This window comes from Apiospora hydei (assembly GCF_038363865.1).
Source record: "Apiospora hydei strain CBS 114990 chromosome Unknown utg000008l_segment0_segment0, whole genome shotgun sequence".
Lineage (NCBI taxonomy): Eukaryota > Fungi > Ascomycota > Sordariomycetes > Amphisphaeriales > Apiosporaceae > Apiospora > Apiospora hydei.
The window spans coordinates 3,324,139-3,343,167 of NW_027117367.1; the positions used below are offsets into that span (position 1 = coordinate 3,324,139).

The 19,029-nt window shown below is 54.0% G+C and overlaps 5 protein-coding genes across 5 annotated transcripts; 4 read left to right on the forward strand and 1 right to left on the reverse strand.

Annotated features, from left to right (window-relative positions):
• Nucleotides 1-891: 891 nt before the first annotated feature.
• On the forward strand, nucleotides 892-1,317 carry PG997_011621 (uncharacterized protein; the record flags this gene model as incomplete). Its single annotated transcript, XM_066815936.1, has 1 exon — nucleotides 892-1,317. One exon carries the CDS (start codon nucleotides 892-894, stop codon nucleotides 1,315-1,317), a length of 426 nt encoding a protein of 141 aa, XP_066665226.1.
• Nucleotides 1,318-6,966: 5,649 nt separating this feature from the next.
• Nucleotides 6,967-8,052, forward strand: PG997_011622 (uncharacterized protein; the record flags this gene model as incomplete). The annotated part of the gene is made up of 3 exons (XM_066815937.1): nucleotides 6,967-7,038; nucleotides 7,158-7,296; nucleotides 7,403-8,052. The coding sequence occupies 3 exons, from the start codon at nucleotides 6,967-6,969 to the stop codon at nucleotides 8,050-8,052; spliced, it is 861 nt and encodes a 286-aa protein (XP_066665227.1).
• A 1,501-nt stretch (nucleotides 8,053-9,553) lies between these two features.
• PG997_011623 (mitogen-activated protein kinase mkc1) lies at nucleotides 9,554-11,399 on the reverse strand (the record flags this gene model as incomplete). The annotated part of the gene is made up of 5 exons (XM_066815938.1): nucleotides 11,281-11,399; nucleotides 11,017-11,149; nucleotides 10,630-10,696; nucleotides 10,239-10,553; nucleotides 9,554-10,176 (listed from the first exon to the last, which is right to left on the reverse strand). The coding sequence occupies exons 1-5, from the start codon at nucleotides 11,391-11,393 to the stop codon at nucleotides 9,554-9,556; spliced, it is 1,251 nt and encodes a 416-aa protein (XP_066665228.1). The 5' UTR covers nucleotides 11,394-11,399.
• A 3,072-nt stretch (nucleotides 11,400-14,471) lies between these two features.
• On the forward strand, nucleotides 14,472-15,017 carry PG997_011624 (uncharacterized protein; the record flags this gene model as incomplete). Its single annotated transcript, XM_066815939.1, has 1 exon — nucleotides 14,472-15,017. One exon carries the CDS (start codon nucleotides 14,472-14,474, stop codon nucleotides 15,015-15,017), a length of 546 nt encoding a protein of 181 aa, XP_066665229.1.
• A 938-nt stretch (nucleotides 15,018-15,955) lies between these two features.
• PG997_011625 (cyclin-dependent kinase 8/11) lies at nucleotides 15,956-17,772 on the forward strand (the record flags this gene model as incomplete). The annotated part of the gene is made up of 3 exons (XM_066815940.1): nucleotides 15,956-16,046; nucleotides 16,479-17,053; nucleotides 17,095-17,772. 3 exons carry the CDS (start codon nucleotides 15,956-15,958, stop codon nucleotides 17,770-17,772), a joined length of 1,344 nt encoding a protein of 447 aa, XP_066665230.1.
• Between the last annotated feature and the right edge of the window lie 1,257 nt (nucleotides 17,773-19,029).

A 19,029-nucleotide genomic window follows, 5' to 3' on the forward strand; every position in this document is an offset into this window, starting at 1 on the left:
CGTGAGATATGTGCTTTGCTTACCCTATTGATCCGTCGTATTACCTGTTCGCTGCCAACATGACCCCTATGGCAACTGCTTTTCTTCAAAAGAGTGATGCTTGGCGTGGTTCCCCTTTTGGGCTTCACATGCCGCTTGGCACGAGACCTAGGTATCGTGACGGGGGCGATGGTGTGACTGTCACCCGCCCGCCGTTGGCCGTCGCCGGACCACCCCCGTGCAAGGAGTAGTTCTAGGACAGTCGTGCGTGCATGGGTCCATTTGATCCTTTTGGGGGCCAAACCTCTTGATTCAAAGCCGCCGGGCGTAGCAAAATTCCTGGTCGTCTGTCGGACTTGTGACTTCTCAAGGCACGGTTCAAGGGGGTATTTTAGGATAAGTCATCGATGGTGGACGTTCTGTCTGCTGCGCGAGGGGAAGATACCAGAGAGATTGCTTACCTCTTTCTTCCTTTCCCCCTTTCGATGCCGCTACTGGGCCAGCAGAGAGGGGTGGGTCTTTAGGAGGAACGTAGATAGGATGGGCGAGGTGGTTAGGGGACGGCATGCTTGCAGCACCTCCCCTCTCTCTCTTCCCCTCCCCCTTGCTCTGTTTGATTGTTAGAAAGAAAGGGGGGAGGAGTAAGGAGCTTCGCAAAAGCCCCGTTGGCGGTCACGGGAGGGAGACGGTCGACCGGACACTTCTGTCTTCTGGTATTGGCGTGTTCCCTCCTTCAAGCTTCGACGAACGGATGTTTGTTCTCGTCAACTTCAACGAGCGGCGATAATGATGATCAGTAAGATACCGGGATGGCCTGCTCGACTTCGTCATTGCAAAAGGTGTGCGGGACTGGCTATGGGAAGAGGAAGCAATCAGATGAACCACTCCCGGTAGTAGTACACTGCGTACAGCATGTGCTACTCGCCGGGGAAGCGATTTGCGCTCCCATATTACCCCGAGCTTGCAGTCGATGCTGTCCGCGGCGCTTGCTGGCCTGCTTCTGATCGGGGGAGGAAAGAAACGGGACAGCACGCGGATAAGATGGAGAGAGTGCATGGTTCCTCTTGCGAGGCGGATATGCCAGCTCTCCTGCGCTTTGGCTCTGGTTATTCACAGAAGATGAAAAGCGATAAGGATATCCAAGGTCGACCGGCCAAAGAAGCGTGGCACCCCACCAGACTGGCTCTCGTGTACAGGACGGTGGCACACCGTCGGTCAGTCGGAGGCCCGAGTTCAAGTCACTGGAGAAGAAGAGGTCAACAGAGTATTGTTCGCGGCGCGCTTGCTGCCCTCATTCTGGGGATGAAAGAAAACAGGAACGGAACGCGAACAGGATGAAATCTGCGTGGCCCCTTGCGAGGCGGATATGTCAGCCCGCCCCCTGGCACTTCGTTTCTGAGAAGAATCGATTTGGTGTGAGGATGGATGAAACTATGTTTCTTCCACTCGAGCAGCATCAACAGCGAATATTCGACTGGGGCAAGGGTGGCGCTAACGCGGTCGTGGCATTCGTATCGGTGCTTGTGTACGGGACGGGTTCAAACGGATGCAGCAGGAATTCACGTCATTCAGGAAGAAAGCTCGAAAGAAAGACATGTGAGTATGATGAGAGGGAGCCCCACGGTCACTTGAAGAGTCAGGCAGAGAGTCAGGTCAAAAAAAGAATATCGGGATCGAAGGGAAACCAACAAGTTCGAGGCTTGCTTTGCCTACCAAGAGTGGCTGTTGGTCTCGCTGACCTGGCTGACCAACTCATGTGCGCTTCAACCAGACTTGCGCGCGCATTGCCAGTAATCGCCCAACCTTGGGAAGGGAAGCAAGCGTACGAGCTTTGATGACGATGGGCACAGGCAGTCAGTCAGTCAGGCAGTCATTCTGCCACGGCGGCCCGGTAGAGGCCAATAGTGAGGTTGCATCTGTGCTGTGCTGTGCTGTGCCCGAGGAAAGACTGACTGATTGGTGGTATCGCCGCTCTCCTCAGGTGGTCTTCGCTTCCTGACTCTGCCGGTGCCGCATAACACCAACTGCGCATCGCGAGTTGGTCAGGTGCCCTTGGTTCCTTGTCGTCAGAGGCAAGAAGGACAAGAACAAGAAGGAGGCGTCAGCAAAGTGCGTCGCCAGAGTGCCATCACTTGGTTTCAGATGCCAAGTAAATATCTATCTCTCGATTGGATGACAGGCATGGAGACCTTCGGGCATGTTCATCTATTATCCATCAATCCACGTGGAAAGGGATGATGGTTCACCCGCGGCAGTGTTTTCCCCCTGTATTGGGTATTCTCTCACGCTGATCAAGTCTAGGCGATGAGTGAGTGCGTGCTTGTCGTGTCGGTATCGTTCGAGTTAGACCCGCAACTATGGCGATGACGTTTGCAGTCAACATCAACATGGAGGCAAAGGGATGGGGGCAAGAAGGGATGGCGTTCGGACGAAGTTGGATGGAAAGGGGGATGAGGGTCGGCTCCGAAACGAACGAACAGACAGACATCTCGCTGATTTCATCGCTTCTGAGATTCCCGGAAGCTACGTCGGGAGTAGGGAGAAGGTATGTTGAGAATGTGATGATGCATTGTGTGTGAGCAGTCATGTCGAATCCTGAGACCCAACAACGAAAAAGGAGGAAGGGGGAAATAAAAGTGGTTTCAAAGCATGTCACGGTTCAAGTTGCCTCCTTTACCCCATCCTCTTGCCTGCTTGCTTGCCTTGCCATGCGATGCTTCCCGCTTCGTGCCGAACCTGGAAGGATATCAAACCACCAGGATGGACGGAGTCGCTCAGACCAGGTTTGGTCTGGCGGTGGGTGGTGGATGAGTGAGGTCAAAAGAGGCAAGTGCCTCTCTGGGGCTCGTGGGATGGATGGCTGACTAGCTAAGCTGCCATCGCATCTTTTGCCGTGCTTTGCCTTGCTTGGCATCAAACAATCAATCGTCTGAACAAAGTGCGGGTGGCATTGGAGTAGTGATGGGATGGGATGGTTGATGGGTTGATGGCATGGCAGGAGTGAGTGAGTGAGTGACAGCTGGGAACAATTGACGCTAAAACGAACATCAAACATGGGCGAACGGACTTCGAAACCAATAGTGGACCGATATTGTGACTGACCCCCCTTTCCCGGCTCGCTCGAACCAACAGGTCGGTATGAGCCGGTCGGCCAGGCCAGCCTTGAAGAAAGTTGCCGTCGGGTTTGAGGATATGCGGTCACTGTTCAAAGTAGGTTGTCGCAAAACATGGAAAGAGGAGAGAGCCCAGAAGGAAATGCGAAATGAAGAGGATCGCGACGATGATGTTTCTGCTCCATCGACCAATAGTGAGTTAGCTCAGCGCCTCGGGCGATTTAGTTGCTTGAGCTGATGAGGACCCCTCCGGACCCCTGTCTGTCATCACATCTAGCCGGCCACCAACGCCGTTGCATTCTCGTGCCTTGTGAGGTAGTTTCAAGATATGCGCGGCCTCTTTTGGGAGATCCCCGTTAGAACGACCGGCCGAATACAGAACATGCAGGTGAGCGACCCAAGCGTCGCATTATGATATGATAATGATGCACATATCAGAATGCATTTCGAGGGCCGAGGAGGAGCGAGCTTCCGAGCAGCGCCTCATGCCCCGCCACCCATTTCACCGGCCCGGGGGGCTGTACAGCCTAGACAGATACCGATGCGCATAATGAGGCTCGGGCTTTTTCTTTTTCGCAATATTACAGAGGGCCGTAGTGGTCTGGCTTCCTTTTATTGAAGAAGGCGCATGCGGCGAATGGCTTTCCTGGGCCAAGGCAAGTAGAAGCAATCCAATCCTGCAGGATTCCTTCTCTCGGGTCGCCGCACCATCGAGAAGGCGGCTTCTTCCCCCGTCTAGCCTCCTTTCCATGAGGGAAAGGTCATGGCATCGCCGTAGGAAGTATACTCCATGCGACCCGTGAAACCTGGTCACGAGGTTGCATGTCCTAGTCCACTAGTCACTGCGATTGTTTTGTGTGTGTGCATTCTGACCACGACCTCGAACCAACAACACTTTTTGACTTCAACAAGGGGTGGCATGTTTGATCCTGCCCGCTGGGAATTACTCGATACGACCATCGACCAGGGGCTGGAGACAGATCGTAGCATGGAGCTATGAACTCTAGATACGGCGTCGCAACAGTGATAATAAACTTGGTACTTGACAAACACATCAAGGCATTGACCATGCCAAGGTCGAGCGAGGGAAGACATCCTCAAGTCCCAGTTAGCGACCGGCACCGATCAATGCCGTACACGAAAGCTGACTGCGCAGCTACGACAACGCGCTATGATAAGACAGCGCAGCAAACATCGTGTAGTATAGTACCTATGTGTGTGCTATGAACTTAAGGACTGCCTAAAGAAGTAACTAACCCAGCAGCCAATTTGTCTGTGGCAGCCCTGAGACTGGAGTTGACTTGCTAAATGAGACCCTTATGCGGGGGTTTCCACCACCCGCTCCGTCAATTAGCCCTCACCCGGACAAAAAAACCAAGACATGTTGACAGGATCTGCTGAAATCTCGGTTTCTGGCAGTCTGGACTCAGTGCAGTGTTAGTTGGTGGTATGGCCAGTATAGCCCAGGGACATAGGGTGCAGATCATGAAACTCGCAGACTCGGAAGAATTGCATACTCCACGACTCGTATCTCTAGTGTTCGTCCGACCTGAGCTAGGACAGTGGCTGCAGATCACTGCCACGAGAGGGGTTTCCCTGTAAGGCGGCTCTCAGCAGATTTTCACGTAGGTTGTGTCGCCTGCCCACTTACATACAACAGCATCAGACGTGCCTGTTCTTGGGTGTTATTTTCGTTTGCCTAACCGAGTCGTTGGATTAGTAAAGAAGCATACCCAATAAGCATACTTGCATCTCTTCAACGATACCATCCCACATTGATCTTGGTCTACTACCGACAGCAATTAATTTAAATCATGCCGCTCGCTAATCCAGCTTTTGCTGCAAGCCCGCAAGTCGTGTCGGCGTTACCAGTATACACCCCTGCCACGATAAGTGGAGCAGTGCCACTGTCAGGATCGCAATAGGCAGGAGGATCATATAGGGTCCAAGCGTCGACCAAGGCAGAATGGGTGGGAGTGAGATTCTAGAGCGGCACACACAGATGGGGAATACTACGCTGTTTGTCTATCTAACGAAGAGGGAGCCGAGAACAGCTAGGTCGGCCGGGAGCAGTGCCAACTTGCTTTTTGCTGGTGAGCCGCGCGTTGTACATTGCATCCTGCTTTTCCCACATTCTTCATGCTAGCCGCGTCGTCGCTATCGGATTGTTACATGGCCACGCTGTAGTTAAACCACAACAGGGCTTTGGAGGGATTCGACTAAAGGCGACGTCTGTTTGCTCGCTTCCAGGCCTCAGTCCAGATTGGTTCGTTGGCGCGGAGGCGCCTTCGTCGCCGAGTGTCCTGTGCCGCAAACCCGAATAGTTCGGATACATTCCCATCTAGACGCTACTCTGGTCCGATGCCAGATACCCTGCCGCTATAGCCAGGGGCCTGCTATATCGGAGCCTCTTTTAAACCTGGCTGGAATGAATGTTGGTGAGATCCCTCGCTCGGCAACCCACGAGACTCGCACACGACCAGAAGAGCCCAGAGAACACGGACCAGACACGCACAAAACCTGCAGCGCAGCGCCGCCCGTCGAATATACATATCATATCGGAAACGCACCTTCTGCAGGAGCAGGGATCCTTTGTGCGCGTCCCCGTATGCAAGTACACTTGTAAAAGAAAGAAAAGACAAGACATCTCACCCCTGTCCGTCTTGGTCCACCCATCCCGGGAATCCATGCTAGGATACCAGGCCTGTCCATATCCCTCTGCCCTGCCCTGCCTGCCCTGCCTTCTTTTTTAGCATCGGTTACCCTTACTACAATGTGCCATCCCAACCCCTGTCAGCCATCCTTACTGTCTCCTCGTCCGTCTCTGCATATCAAGTTTATCTAGGTTTTCTTAGACAGACTTTTCTTACTCTCGAGGCTCACCCTCACCTGAGTTTCCTATACCTGTGCAGTAGCACCGTACCTGCATATGTATGCACGGCTGTAACCCGACCAGACCGGGCTTACTTTGTACTGACCTGAGCATCCACCCACCCTTGAAGAGTAGCAAGAGGGGAGGGAGGGGGAAATAGAGAGAGAGAGGGTGGGAGGGCCTGCTCTCTCACACACATTCTCGCTCCCTCTGCGTGTTGGTAGTGGGATGACGATGCCTGCCCAGCACGCCGGTACACCCCAAGCACCCTTCAAACACACGAAGCCATACCTTGTCCCAGTTGATCATTAACCTAAACAATATGATGAAGGGGTAGCTCGCTCCTCCCAACTCGCGTTTCTAGTAGTACGTAGTAGTTGTATCAAGTATGAATGAGTGAATCCCCAGAACGATATAAACACCAGCACCCTCCCACTCTCCTCTCTACTTGGACTCCGGAAGAAGAACCAGCAACAGCAACAATAACCGGCGGGGCTTTCCACTTTCTCTTAGTCTTTGGGTCGCATCTCTTATCACTAGATTCATTCTATATCCATACCATCGTGCGGGTGCTAGATTCATCTCCGTTGGCATCTGCCCGCTCTTTTCCCCCGTTCCGTTCTATTCTTGAACCAGGCCGACCAACCTGGCCTGCCTTGCCTTGCCTTGCCTAGCTCCGGAAGCTCACCCACCCGTTTCTATTCTTAAGCGCCCAACGGCCGCCCGACCCGGTTACACACGCACCTCGCACCCAATCTTAAAAGCAAAGAAGATAAAAGACGTACATCTCTTGCTATTTTCTGCCTTGTGTGTGTGTAGGTGGCGCGCGCTAGACGACCTATTACATTTCCAGAATTTCCTGCTGTTGGGTCTTTCTTCCTTCGTTCTGTTATATCTCTTTTCCAGGCGCCTCCGTTCCGTCTGTCGTCACTTTCTCACTTTCACCTTTTCGGGACTTGACTTATACACAACATCTCCCCCAACCCACGCACATCTACCAAAATGTTGCCTCAGACCCTCTTCGTGGTGGCTTCGGCTTTGACGGCTGTCACGGCCGGCCCTGTAAGGAAACGAGTAAGTTTTGACTCTTGTCTTGCCCCCGTGTCTCAACCCAAATTCTTCATATTGCCGTCTTTGGCAGTGAGATACTCGTGAATACTACTATATTGAACCAGACACTAACAACCCAAAAGTGCTCCGGCAGTGGTGGCACACCCGTAATATCGTCCAGCCCTCTCCCCGGCTCTTCAACAACGGCATCTGCGACAGCGTCCTCTTCTGCGTCGGCATCGGCGCCTGCTACTGCCGGCCCTACTCTGCCTTCCACTGGTAGTAAGTTCACCTATTATACCCACCCTATATTTCAGACCCTCATATAGACCAAACCATACCCAACCCCCCACACACATTCACTAACACCCAACTCCTCTCCCACCAGGCGGCACCCAACTCCCCACCCCCTCGGGCCAACTCCAGCACATCGTCGTCGGCCACGGCATCCAGAACTACACCTGCGCCGCGCCCGACTCGACAGCCTCCAGCGCCACCGGCGCCCTCGCCGTGCTGTACGACATCACGGACCTGGCCCCGGGCGCCCAGGGCAAGTCGGCCATGACCGAGACGGCCTGGTCCAGCCTGTCGGACCAAGTCCTCCACAAGACGGACCTCCCCCTCAACATCGTCGGCAACGCCCTCACCAAATACGCCGCCGACGTCCTGGCCCCCTTCAAGGCCTCGCCGGGTGCCGACGCCGACCTGACCATGGACGGTCTCTCGGCCCCCCTCAAGGCGATCGGACACCACTACTTCGACGCCGCGGGCGTGCCCACCTTCGACCTGTTCTCCGGGACCCAGAAACTCGTGGCGAAGAAACTCAACGACACCGCCGCCCCCGCGGGCGCGGACAAGGGCCTGCTGGATACCGGCGCCGTGGCCTGGCTGCGGCTGGGCGACAACGGGAGCGGCGCGTCCCGGGGGCTGGCGAGCGTGTACCGGGTGTACACGAGCGGCGGGGCGTCGATTGCGTGCTCCGAGGCCAACACGACGATTAGTGTGCCGTACACGGCGCAGTACTGGTTCTACGCGTAGAGCGGGAGAGCAGCTGTCTGATCGAGGGATCCCGGAGGGGAGGGGAGGGGAGAGAGGGTTGATGCCTCGGGGCGTCTAGAAAAGGGATACGATACGAATGAACGGGGAACGAACGAAGTGGGTTCAGGATTTAATGCGGTGGTGTGGTGTCTTCTTCAAAACTTTTATTCATATCTAGGGATGGCAGGCGTTGGCGGTTTCTTGTACAATTTTTCGCACGCGAAACGGGAAAGGATGAACGAAGGCCAAGATGGAGAGAGATGACAGTTACATCACGAGAACCTGACGAGAGGGGAAAGAAACTTACGTGTGCGGCGGGCACCATGGTTTAACCGTTTTCACTTCTTTCCAGAATGGGTTATACGTAGATGGAATCACCACAATTCGGGTGTATATAGATCTGCCTCTTTTGTTATTAACTCACAAAATTCATTCAAACTTATTCATGTTTTGTTCTGGATAGCCACTGTCAGGGGAACATTGATTCTACGCTGCTTCGTCGGCGTGGAGCAGTATTGTTGCCTCTCAGTATCTACGAAGCCTCGTACCACCACATACGACCAGCCCGAGTATTGTGTGCCACACGAGCCCACCCCAAGAGCACCCATCCATCATATACCAGAACCGCATCCCAGCCCGACTTCAACCCCTTCTCTCCTCGCCCTCCTTCCCATCTTGGATCTCTTCAACACCATTCCCTGTCGTAAGTCGTTCCCGCTGAAGAAAGCCAGCACATATGCATACCACCCAACCATGCATGCACAACCCAATAAATATTGTCTGTCCGTCCTACATGAGAGAAGGCTGGCAAATCAACGACAGGCAGGCAGAACCAACCTTCCACATGCAGCCTGCACACCGCGTAATGAAATCCTGCCTGCCTGAAAGCCGCCCTCGGCAAAGCAAATCCCATATTACTTAAGCGCCGGGCGTGCCCGTCGCGTACGCCCGGGTCTCATTTCCGTCCAGACCAATCAGCAAGCAGGCAGGCAACAAACACAGGAACGACGAGGAGCGCAAGCACCGCGGCAGATATTATGATTACTTTGGATTGATTCATCATCTCTTGTCTTGACAGCCTCCTACGAATACATTGTACTTCTTTTCGCTCGATGAAATGTATGTCCTCCATCTTCTTCTTCTTCTCCTTTAGAAAAGAACTTGAGACTGTAGACCGACCGACCGACAAAAAGCGCTTGCTCTTTCATGCTCTCTCCTACCCCCTTCTCATTTACCACATGAGAGGAAAAAATAAAATTAAAAAGGAATTTCCCAGTGAAACGTGGGCAGGCGTGGCGCTGGCTTTTCCCCCATTTGCTTTTTGATAGTAGTATAGCTCGGCGCGCCGCCAAGTGGTTGTAGTAACCAAACATGGCGCAATGCCGCCCCCTCAAATCCCCGGCTCACATTAACCAGTTCATCTAGAAAGCCCACCAAGGGTCTGCCAATCAGACCTCGTCATTCCGCTAGGTACTCCTGTAATCTGGACAGCTGTAATTCTTTATCGTCTATCCAATCCGCCCTGAAGCTCGGCTTCTAAGTTGCCACCCTGGCCCATGTACTCCTGCGGACGGGGGTCCTCGTGCGTCCATTGTCCCTGACCGCTGGGCATAGGCACCTGGCCAGGGGCTTGCTGTTGGCCAGCCACTCCCCCGGCGCCACCAGCCGGCGCCGTCCTAACTTGCTGGCGGAAACGGTAGACCTCCTCCAGAATCATCTTGCGCATGTCGCCCACGTCGTCGATAACCTCGAAGTCGAAGTTGAAGGTGGTGGGGCAGTCGGGCTCGTCCGTCTCGTCGTGCCAGATCTTGAGGTAAGGGTGTTGCAGAGCCTCCTCGACCGAGATTCGCGACGACGGGTCGAAGGCCAGCATGCGGTCGAGCAGGTCGAGGGCGTCGGGGTTTGCGTTGGGGAACAGGGTGGCAAAGGGCTTCTTGGCCATGAACGGCAAGTTACGGACGTATTCCTGAGCGCGAGAAGAACCAATGCGACCGAGGGTCTCTTCGTTGGGGGTTCCCAGAATGTGCAGGATCTGGTTGAGCTGGTCGACGTAGTCACGGCCCTTGAAGAAGGGTCGTCCACCGAGAAGTTCGGCCAAGATACAGCCTACAGACCAGACATCGACTAGAGTGAGGATAAAATATCAGTAACTGGTTCAGTCAGTCGAGATGTATGGGTGCACGTACTAGCTTTCGTATAGCTCTGGAAGCTGAGCATGATTTCGGGGGCGCGGTACCATCTCGTGGCCACGTATTCCGTCATATAACCGGCATTTTCTTCGGGGTCGACGGAGAAGCCTCGGGCCAGACCGAAATCGCAAATCTTGAGCTCGCAATCGGCGTTGACGAGCAGGTTGCCGGGCTTCAGGTCACGATGCAGGACGTTGGCCGAGTGGATGTACTTGAGGCCGCAGAGGATCTGGTAGATGAAGGATTGGAAGTGGGCGTCGGTGAGCGGCTGGCCGGAACGAATGATTGCCGCCAGATCGCATTCCATCAACTCTGCGAATCGGGACAAACAGTCAGTAATGGTCGTCACAGTCGCAACGAAAGCGGCTGGGAGTCGGGGCTTGCTCACCCTCGTAGAGGTATGTCTCATTGAAGTTGTCCGGTCGGGGAATGTCCATATCATAAAGACATGTGATCTAGATTGTGTGCAACACATGGTGTCAGCGGTTCTGTTGCAATTCTCCTTGGGTGTGCAGGCGGGTGTGTATGTGTTGCGGCAATGGTGTTGACGGTAATGCTCAATGTTGGTCGTTCGCCACATTCAATTGGGTTGAGACATTGATTGGTGCTGGTGCTGTATGCAGGCCATTGATTTGATGGTGGGGGAGGGGTCAATGTCAATTGTCGGTCGCATTTCCGCAGCTCAAATGCGCTGCTGTGTGCAGTTGGATCGGAGTCGAAATTGCAATGGAGGGGTTGGTTGGTTGGTTCCCAGTCTTCTCTCTCCCACACTTACATTGCGATGGCCGCGGAAATGCTGCAACAGCTTGATCTCGCGCAGGGCGCGCTTGGCTAGGATTTTCTTGCTGAAGACATTGGTCACCTTCTTGATGGCGACTCCCTCGTTTGTCTGGTTGTTGACGGCGGCGCTGCGTTCGTTTAGTGTCACGTCAGTAAGTGACAAAAAGGTATTCCGACTCGCGGGCGCAGCTCAGCGTAGGTGGTGCGCATCCGCAGTCGCCGTCGCAGTCGCAATCGCAGCGGCAAGTAGTGCACTTACCAGACAATACCGTAAGCTCCTTGGCCGAGCTCCTTGGTGACGGTGTAGCGCTCGTCGACGATGAAGTCCTGGTTGAAGACCTTGAAGACCTTGCGTCCCTGCAAATCGGCCATTGTGTCGTTTATTTCGTATGTATTATATATGGCCAGAGGCGAGAAGTTGTTGCTGTTGCAGTTTGAGGGAGAGGTTGATAGGCGAGGAGTGGGAGAAACTCGAAGCGTGAGGTCAGGCCGAGGAGCAAGCAAGCAAGGCAGGGTAGAGCAAGCAGAGCAAAGCTGGAGATCGGGGCTAGCTGCTGTCTTCCTTGTCTGTCACAGGCCGGAGAATAGAGGTTGGACAATGCAGCAGGTGGGCAAAACACACAATGCGATCCCGGTCTGGTCTGCCAACTAAGCGCTACCGAGGGGGATGTGGACCGAACTGTATAAAACAAAGAAAGACCTTCTTCCTTGTCGTGGGGTGAGGGTCGTCGTCAAGGGCAGCGATTGCGAGTTCGGACCTGCGTCTTTTTCTCTTCTGCTCTCTTCTTTCTCTTCTCGAGGGGAGCTGTCGTCGTTTTGTTCAATATACCAACCGGGAAAAAGGGAGGAAGGGAAAAGAGAAGGAGAAGGGGGTTGTTCCTTTCTCGTCTTGTTCAGGATGCGACAGTGAAAGCGGGGAACCCGAAAGCTGCCTTTGGGAAAACGGGTACGGAGGGGGGAAGGGGAGGAAACTTGTGCCGGGCGGAAGACCAATGAAACAGACAAAGACTGATATCTAGCAGATCGGCCCGTTGTAATCCAGGTTCCAAGACAAGGTCAAGACGAATAAGCAGAGTAAATCCCTCTTGCGAAACAATGCCTTCTTCACGGCTCGCAATTTATAGCAAATAATAGCCAAGCAGGTAGAGGTAGGAAGCACGAAGCAAGAAGCAAGGGAAGAATTAGAGAAGAAAAGGGCTGACAGGAACCAGGCCAGGGGGAAGAAGAGACGACGTGGAACATCAGATTGCAGGCAGGCAGGCAGTGAAAGCGCCATCATCATCGGTACGGAGTACGGTACTCTACTTACCATCTGTCTGTGTATGCTATGTATGTTTGTATGCTGATGAGGTGACAAGGAGCTGATCTACGGCGCATCTCGGGTCGTGATAGGCCAGATCGCGGCTTTGGGCCTTCGAGGGCCTGCTCTTCGTAAGGCTTGCCAGTCGCCTGCCTGCCGAGAGACCCTCCATTCACCCATGGGCCGAGTTGGATATGTACGTAGGAGGTATGCAATGCACTCGGCTATGCACCATTAGGTCGTGAAGGTGCGGTGGCATTGTCTGACGAGAGACTCCAATCATGAACGCTCCCTCCCATATGGTCAGCCGTATAGGAAAGCAACCATCCACGATGGGAGATGAGCGGGTTCTCCTCGGAAACCAACCACTGGCCTACTCACCTACTTACGTACGTAGCTTGGATTCCTGACGACGGCTGTGGAAGTCAATAGCCCACAGAGTCATGTACCGGATCCCCCTACGTACATGTTTGCGCGTGGTGATTCGATGGGATCTGAAAGTGCTACTTTAAGATACCACCATGGAAATTGACGTAAAAGCTGGGCCGCTGGGCAGTGAGCGAGAGGCTTAGGGGACGCTAACCGCTGGCAATGCAATCGGGCTCGTGATTGGCTCAGGCCTGGGAGCTTGGGAGCTTCACTTTGGAGCAGAGCGGCTAAGTCCAGTCCTGTCTCCAGCACAGTCAGATTGCTGGCGTGAGTATCTACTTTTATAGGCGATGCTTATAATTAGTAACCTGTCGAATACTCAAAGGACAAGCCGGAGAACATATCTTCCACGGTTCTAGATGCATCCAGCATAGGACTACCGGTAGATGGCCAAGAATGCTAGGCATGAAGCCTCCAGCTCACTAGAGCGGTTCCAAGTCCACGTTTCTGTCTGACGTAGGAGACAAGTCCTGTCAGCACTTGTCAGAATATAGGGCTAAAATACACAGATAGATTTCTTTTCCCGTCACGGTCCTTCAGTCGTCAACTACTTAACCTATCGCGTACGGCTGAGCGACATCAAGCGTGTCAAGTAAGATGTCGCATGCCTTGTCATCAGATGGCAGGATCCCACCCAATCAAGCCCCGCCCTCGCAGCAAGCCACGCCCACGTCGCATCAAGCATTTTTTTAGAAAGTCTTTGACCCCGCCCATTCTCTACAATTCTTCCGTGACAAAAGCGACGATGGAAAAACAAAACCCCTACCGTCTACGAGCACATTACCACTGACTCAGAAACTCAAGGACAAGCAAACCTCAAGGGGCCCTCCCAGAAGCGTTCGTCGCATTTCGATCCGTGATGGATGAATGATGAATGCCAGCAAACTTGAACATCAATGACAGGCCGACGCGCAATCCGTCCCAAAACGTGCCCAAAAGACTTCCCCACACGGCGGCTCTTGGCGACCCCGTGGGAGGCCGACTGCTGGCCAGCCGTTTGGCGACCACCGCCTTAGGCCGCGACAAGCAAGCCAACTACGCTTTTGGGCGACTGGCATGCGTTGCTTGCTTCAGCTTTCGCTAGCTACTTGGGTTACTTGTTGCACGAAACAGCAAACCACCACCTACGGGAGATGATAGGAGTCATAAATGCTGGAAACCTGCTGGATGCCTCCTGATGTGATGCAATCTGCATCTAGGCACAGAAGATGGGAGCAAAGGGAAGCCAAAGATGGGGGCGTTCTCCCTGCATCTTGCCCCCTTAGCCCTGACCCTGACTTGACTTGCATCCATCTGTCCATCTTGGTGGTGTTGGAGAATTCCGAGGAGTGCCCAACCAAGTATCAGTAGACAAAACATGAGATATATGAGTAAGTCATCTATTCAAACAGGGCTGCACTGACTTTCTGTCACTTTCCGCTTCCACAACTACTCGTTTCTCTCAACCATTCTGAGTCTGTGACTCTTTGTTTCTACTTTCGCCTCATGTGTAGCGAGCGCCTGGTGTATGCTCCCTTTTCGCACCTTTACCCTTACCCTTCAGGTTGTCGTTGAACGATATCCAGCAAGCATTTCCTCTTGAAGAGCTAATTATATATCAATATCTCCCGGCTGTTTGGGCATTATCATCAGAAGCGTCTACCATCCCCGACCGGAGACTCATCGTCGCTATCAATAGACAAAAGAGTAGACCATACTTGGTATAAGACAGAAACAGAACCATGCTATCCACAGCGACGCCGTGGGTGCAGATCCACGTGATCCTGCTCCTCCTCATCCTTCCCCTGATCCAGGGAAGCCCCATCACATCCCAATTCCTCACCCAGCCGGCAACAACAACAATATCATCCCCCTCTTCCTTCCCCACAGCTGCCTCCCCATCCCTCAGGCCAGCCATCACCGCCACCCCGACGATAGCAGCATCATCATCCGCCTCAAACAGTACGCGTACGCGCTTCTCCCCCTCCTCGGCAGTGACAGCCGCGCCATTGATCCACCCCTCTCTGCAAAGCGGCGGCGGCAGCGCCGGACTGCTGCTGCCCTCCGCGAACGGCACCTACAACAACAACATCAACCTCAAGTTCGTCCAGACCACGTACTGGAGCTGCGTGCAGTGGCCCACGACGATGCACTGCGGCTGGCACAAGCCCATCCTCGACGCCAGCAACGGGGGCGGCTCGCCGGGCCGCGGTCAGCAGGGGCCGCAGCGGGCAGTCGGGGCTGGCGTCGTGGCGGGTCTCGTTGGCTTTTTCCTGGCGGCAGCTTGATCGAGGGAGAGCAGCCAATCTCACCAAGTTCTCATGTATATATTTCAATTGGAGAAAAGCCGGCGCATCGGAGTATGGTGGTAGTTTTGTCTTTTTCAACGTGTGTGCGCTAGACCAACCAACTACTCGACCAAACACTGGTTAGGGACAGCGCTTGTGTCAATCTGTTATTTAGGAAGGATCTTGCGACTCACAAATAGAACACTTGGTTCTAGTATGATATCTGGCAATGATGATGGGAAAACGAAGCAATTCATGAATCAGCGCTTTCCTCTGGAATCTCACGATGCACGTGGTTCCTCCCGCCCCTTTGAGCTCCATATCATGATACTTGCCCGTGCCATTAGTCAAAGAGGATGCAACCGTAGAAGTCTAAAATCCTGATCCTGGCCCAGAAAATTGAATACTGTATTTCAACTACGTTCATTACAGCGTATGCCTGCATTTGACTGAAGAATACCGACTCATCTTGTCCCGCCACCCGCGGTTTGGCGTGTCATGCGCCACAGATATCGCGACACTAGCCACACCTCTAACCTTCGACGATTGGGGCAGAGCCTAAAGACACGACCACCATCGAATCATTCCCCGACCACATATGGTTCATCGAAGCCGCTTCGTTGTTGATATATTGAAGTGTCACACAGCTCTGTCTATATACGAGCTAGCGAAACCCGGCACTCTCGAGTTGGTGCAGGCGTGTTCACTCCCACATATGCAGTGACGCCCCAAAACGTGGATCGACTTATCCGATGTGATGATCTACATCCACACGGGTACCTCTGAACAATCCGCATCCGCCCCCTTACCTATCTGGCAACACTAGGTGGCGCCTAAGAGATACGAATTTGGTGCAACTACCCGGCCCTCCCGGCTTTATAGAGCACACCTCTCGGTCCCATTTCAGTGGTTCTCCTTCTGCCCTCTGGCCTGTCCTCATGAGTCTCACGAACCCTCATTCCAGCTCCAGCGCACCGTCCTCGGCGCGGGTCCAAGGCATGAAGAGGAGCGTCCAGGCTGCGTTCGACGGTAGGTCTATTTCGTGCGTTTCGAGTTCATTCATGAAAACCCCTCTCTCCTGTTGTCGGGGAAGATCTACGGACCTGCATACATGTATCTTGTCGGGTGTTATATGTGCCTCTCGGAGGACCTGGCCTCACCTTCCGATGATTGGCCTGGACCAAGACCGAAGGAGGCATCGGACATGGAATCCGGCCAGTCGCCCACTCCACCCCATGGATGACACATGCATCTGTTCCCCACCGACAAACAACCCTTGACCCACCAAGAACCCCATGCTTACTTCTGAAACCGGGCGTTATCCAACGACGACTTCCCTTCACTAGCTCCGTCTACTCCGTTCCTATCGTCAGATTCGAGACTCGAGGAACTTGACTTGACTTCCTTCCTACTCATAATGATCTCGTAACCATCTCAGATCTTTGCTGATGAGACGAACAGACCCCAGCGACCGCGGCCTCGGCTCGGGCTACCAATCCAAGGTGCGCGTCGTGGACCGGTACAAAGTGATCGGCTTCATTAGTAGCGGCACCTATGGCCGCGTCTACAAGGCCGTCGGCCGGCAGGGCCAGCCGGGCGAGTTCGCTATCAAGAAGTTCAAGCCCGACAAGGAGGGCGAGCAGATCCAGTACACGGGCATCTCCCAGTCGGCCGTGCGCGAGATGGCCCTCTGCTCCGAGCTGGCCAACCTCAACGTGATCCGGCTGGTGGAGATCATCCTCGAGGACAAGTGCATCTTCATGGTCTTCGATTACGCCGAGCACGATTTGTTACAGATCATCCACCACCACACCCAGAACCCCCGCTGCCCCATCCCCGCCACCATGGTCAAGAGCATCATGTTCCAGCTCCTCAACGGCTGCCAGTACCTGCACGCCAACTGGGTCCTGCACCGCGACCTGAAGCCGGCTAACATCATGGTGACCTCGGCCGGGCAGGTCAAGATCGGCGACCTGGGCCTGGCCCGGCTCTTCCACAAGCCGCTCCACTCGCTCTACGGCGGCGATAAGGTCGTCGTCACCATCTGGTACCGCGCGCCCGAGCTGCTGCTGGGCAGCCGGCACTACACCCCGCCATCGACATGTGGGCCGTCGGCTGCATCTTCGCCGAGCTGCTGTCGCTGCGGCCCATCTTCAAGGGAGAGGAGGCCAAGATGGACTCGAAGAAGACGGTGCCCTTCCAGCGCAACCAGATGCAGAAGATTGTCGACATCATGGGCATGCCGACCAAGGAGCGCTGGCCCTATCTGACGAGCATGCACGAGTACTCGTCGCTGGGCATGCTGCAGACGCCCATGATGCACCACCACTCCCACCAGCACCACCACGGCTCCTCGAAATCGTCCGCCTCCACTTCCCATCTAGAGGAGTGGTACTACCGTACCATCGGCACGCACGCCGGCTCCAGCACGTCCTCCCCGGCCCACGGCAACCCCAACAACAACAATAACAACCTCGCGTCCCTGGGCGCCGAGGGCTACAAGCTGCTCGCGGGCCTGCTCGAGTACGACCCGGAGAAGCGGCTGACGGCGCAGCAAGCCTTGCAGCACCCGTTTTTTAGTACCGGCGACAAGGTCAGCAACAACTGCTTCGAGGGGCTCAAGACGACGTACCCGCAGCGCCGCGTCAGCCAGGACGACAACGATATCCGGACGAGCTCGCTGCCGGGGACGAAGCGGTCGGGGTTGCCGGACGATAGTTTGGCGAGGCCGGCTAAGAGGGTTAAGGAGGCGTGATGATAGTGTATTGCTTATGCTCTGATCAGTCATTAGAGACGAGGCCGGGTTTGTGTCGGCTCGCCTCCCGGACTATAGACACCGAATAGTCGACCAGCGATGATACCCTACAGAGGGTGACGACCTGCTCAATATTCTACGGGGGAAGGAAAAGACGAATAGCACCAGCTGCAGAAAATTAGTTGGTCGGTTGTTTATTTCTAAGCGGGCTTTATCTCTCCATCGATGCTACGGAATACCGAGAGAGAGAGAGAGAGAGAGAGAGAGAGAGATGAAGTATAGAGCGGTGAATTTGCATCAAGGAAGAAAAGGCAGGTGGCCAGTGGACAGCCCGATTATTGCCTGGGGTTTGGATTCAAACGACACAATCATCGCGTCGAAAACATGGCTAGCGCACCTAGTCATGATCAGTTCATGGTTGATGATGGTTCCAGCGGCTGGCTGGCTACGAAGAGGCCAAGAGGGCCTGATGTTGAAGCAAGCATTTGATACAGACGGATCGAACCGGTTACGAAGATGCTTCAAACATAGATACACTACATCTATGTAAAGACGTATATATATTACAGATTTAATGTACAATTAGACTTTGACTTCTCAGCCGCGTATTATCGAAGGAGTTTCCAACATTTTGAGATCACTTTAGTTTTGTCCTTGGCCAGCAACATCACTTCTTGTAAAAGTTCATCAGATTGCCAGATATCAATGCCCCTCAATATACTTCCCGCTTTGTAAACGCCCCCATACCCTCTCCTCCCTTCACCATGCCTGAACCCTCGCCAGCCGCCCAGGAGAAAAGATTCAAGTCAAGATAGAGAGCAATCGATTCGTTTGAGTCCATACGCAATCATCACATACACGAACTCCATTATTAAGTAAGTACTTGGTCTACTTTCTGCTGCTGCTTCAGTAAAGTGCCACCCACGCCACGATACGCCGCCTCTACCCTTTCCCAGTCACACATACACACACACAGGGTGCCCCCTAATTTGCTTTTCGTTCCGTTTCGCCATCGAGCTAACCACTTTTGACCAGTCGGCTCGGTCAAGTAGCGGTAATATCTCAGGGGCACCTTTCAAGCCGGACCTGTGAAAAGCAGACGCGCAACCGAAGCAACTCTTGATGGTCCACCTCCCTTTACTTATGCGCCTCCCCCTTCTGTCCCCCCAAAGCGCTGTTTTCTCTTTTTATCGCTCTCTTCTCTTCTCTTCCACTGGCTTCTTTGTTACACGCGCTTCTTCGTCTTCTCTCGCGCAT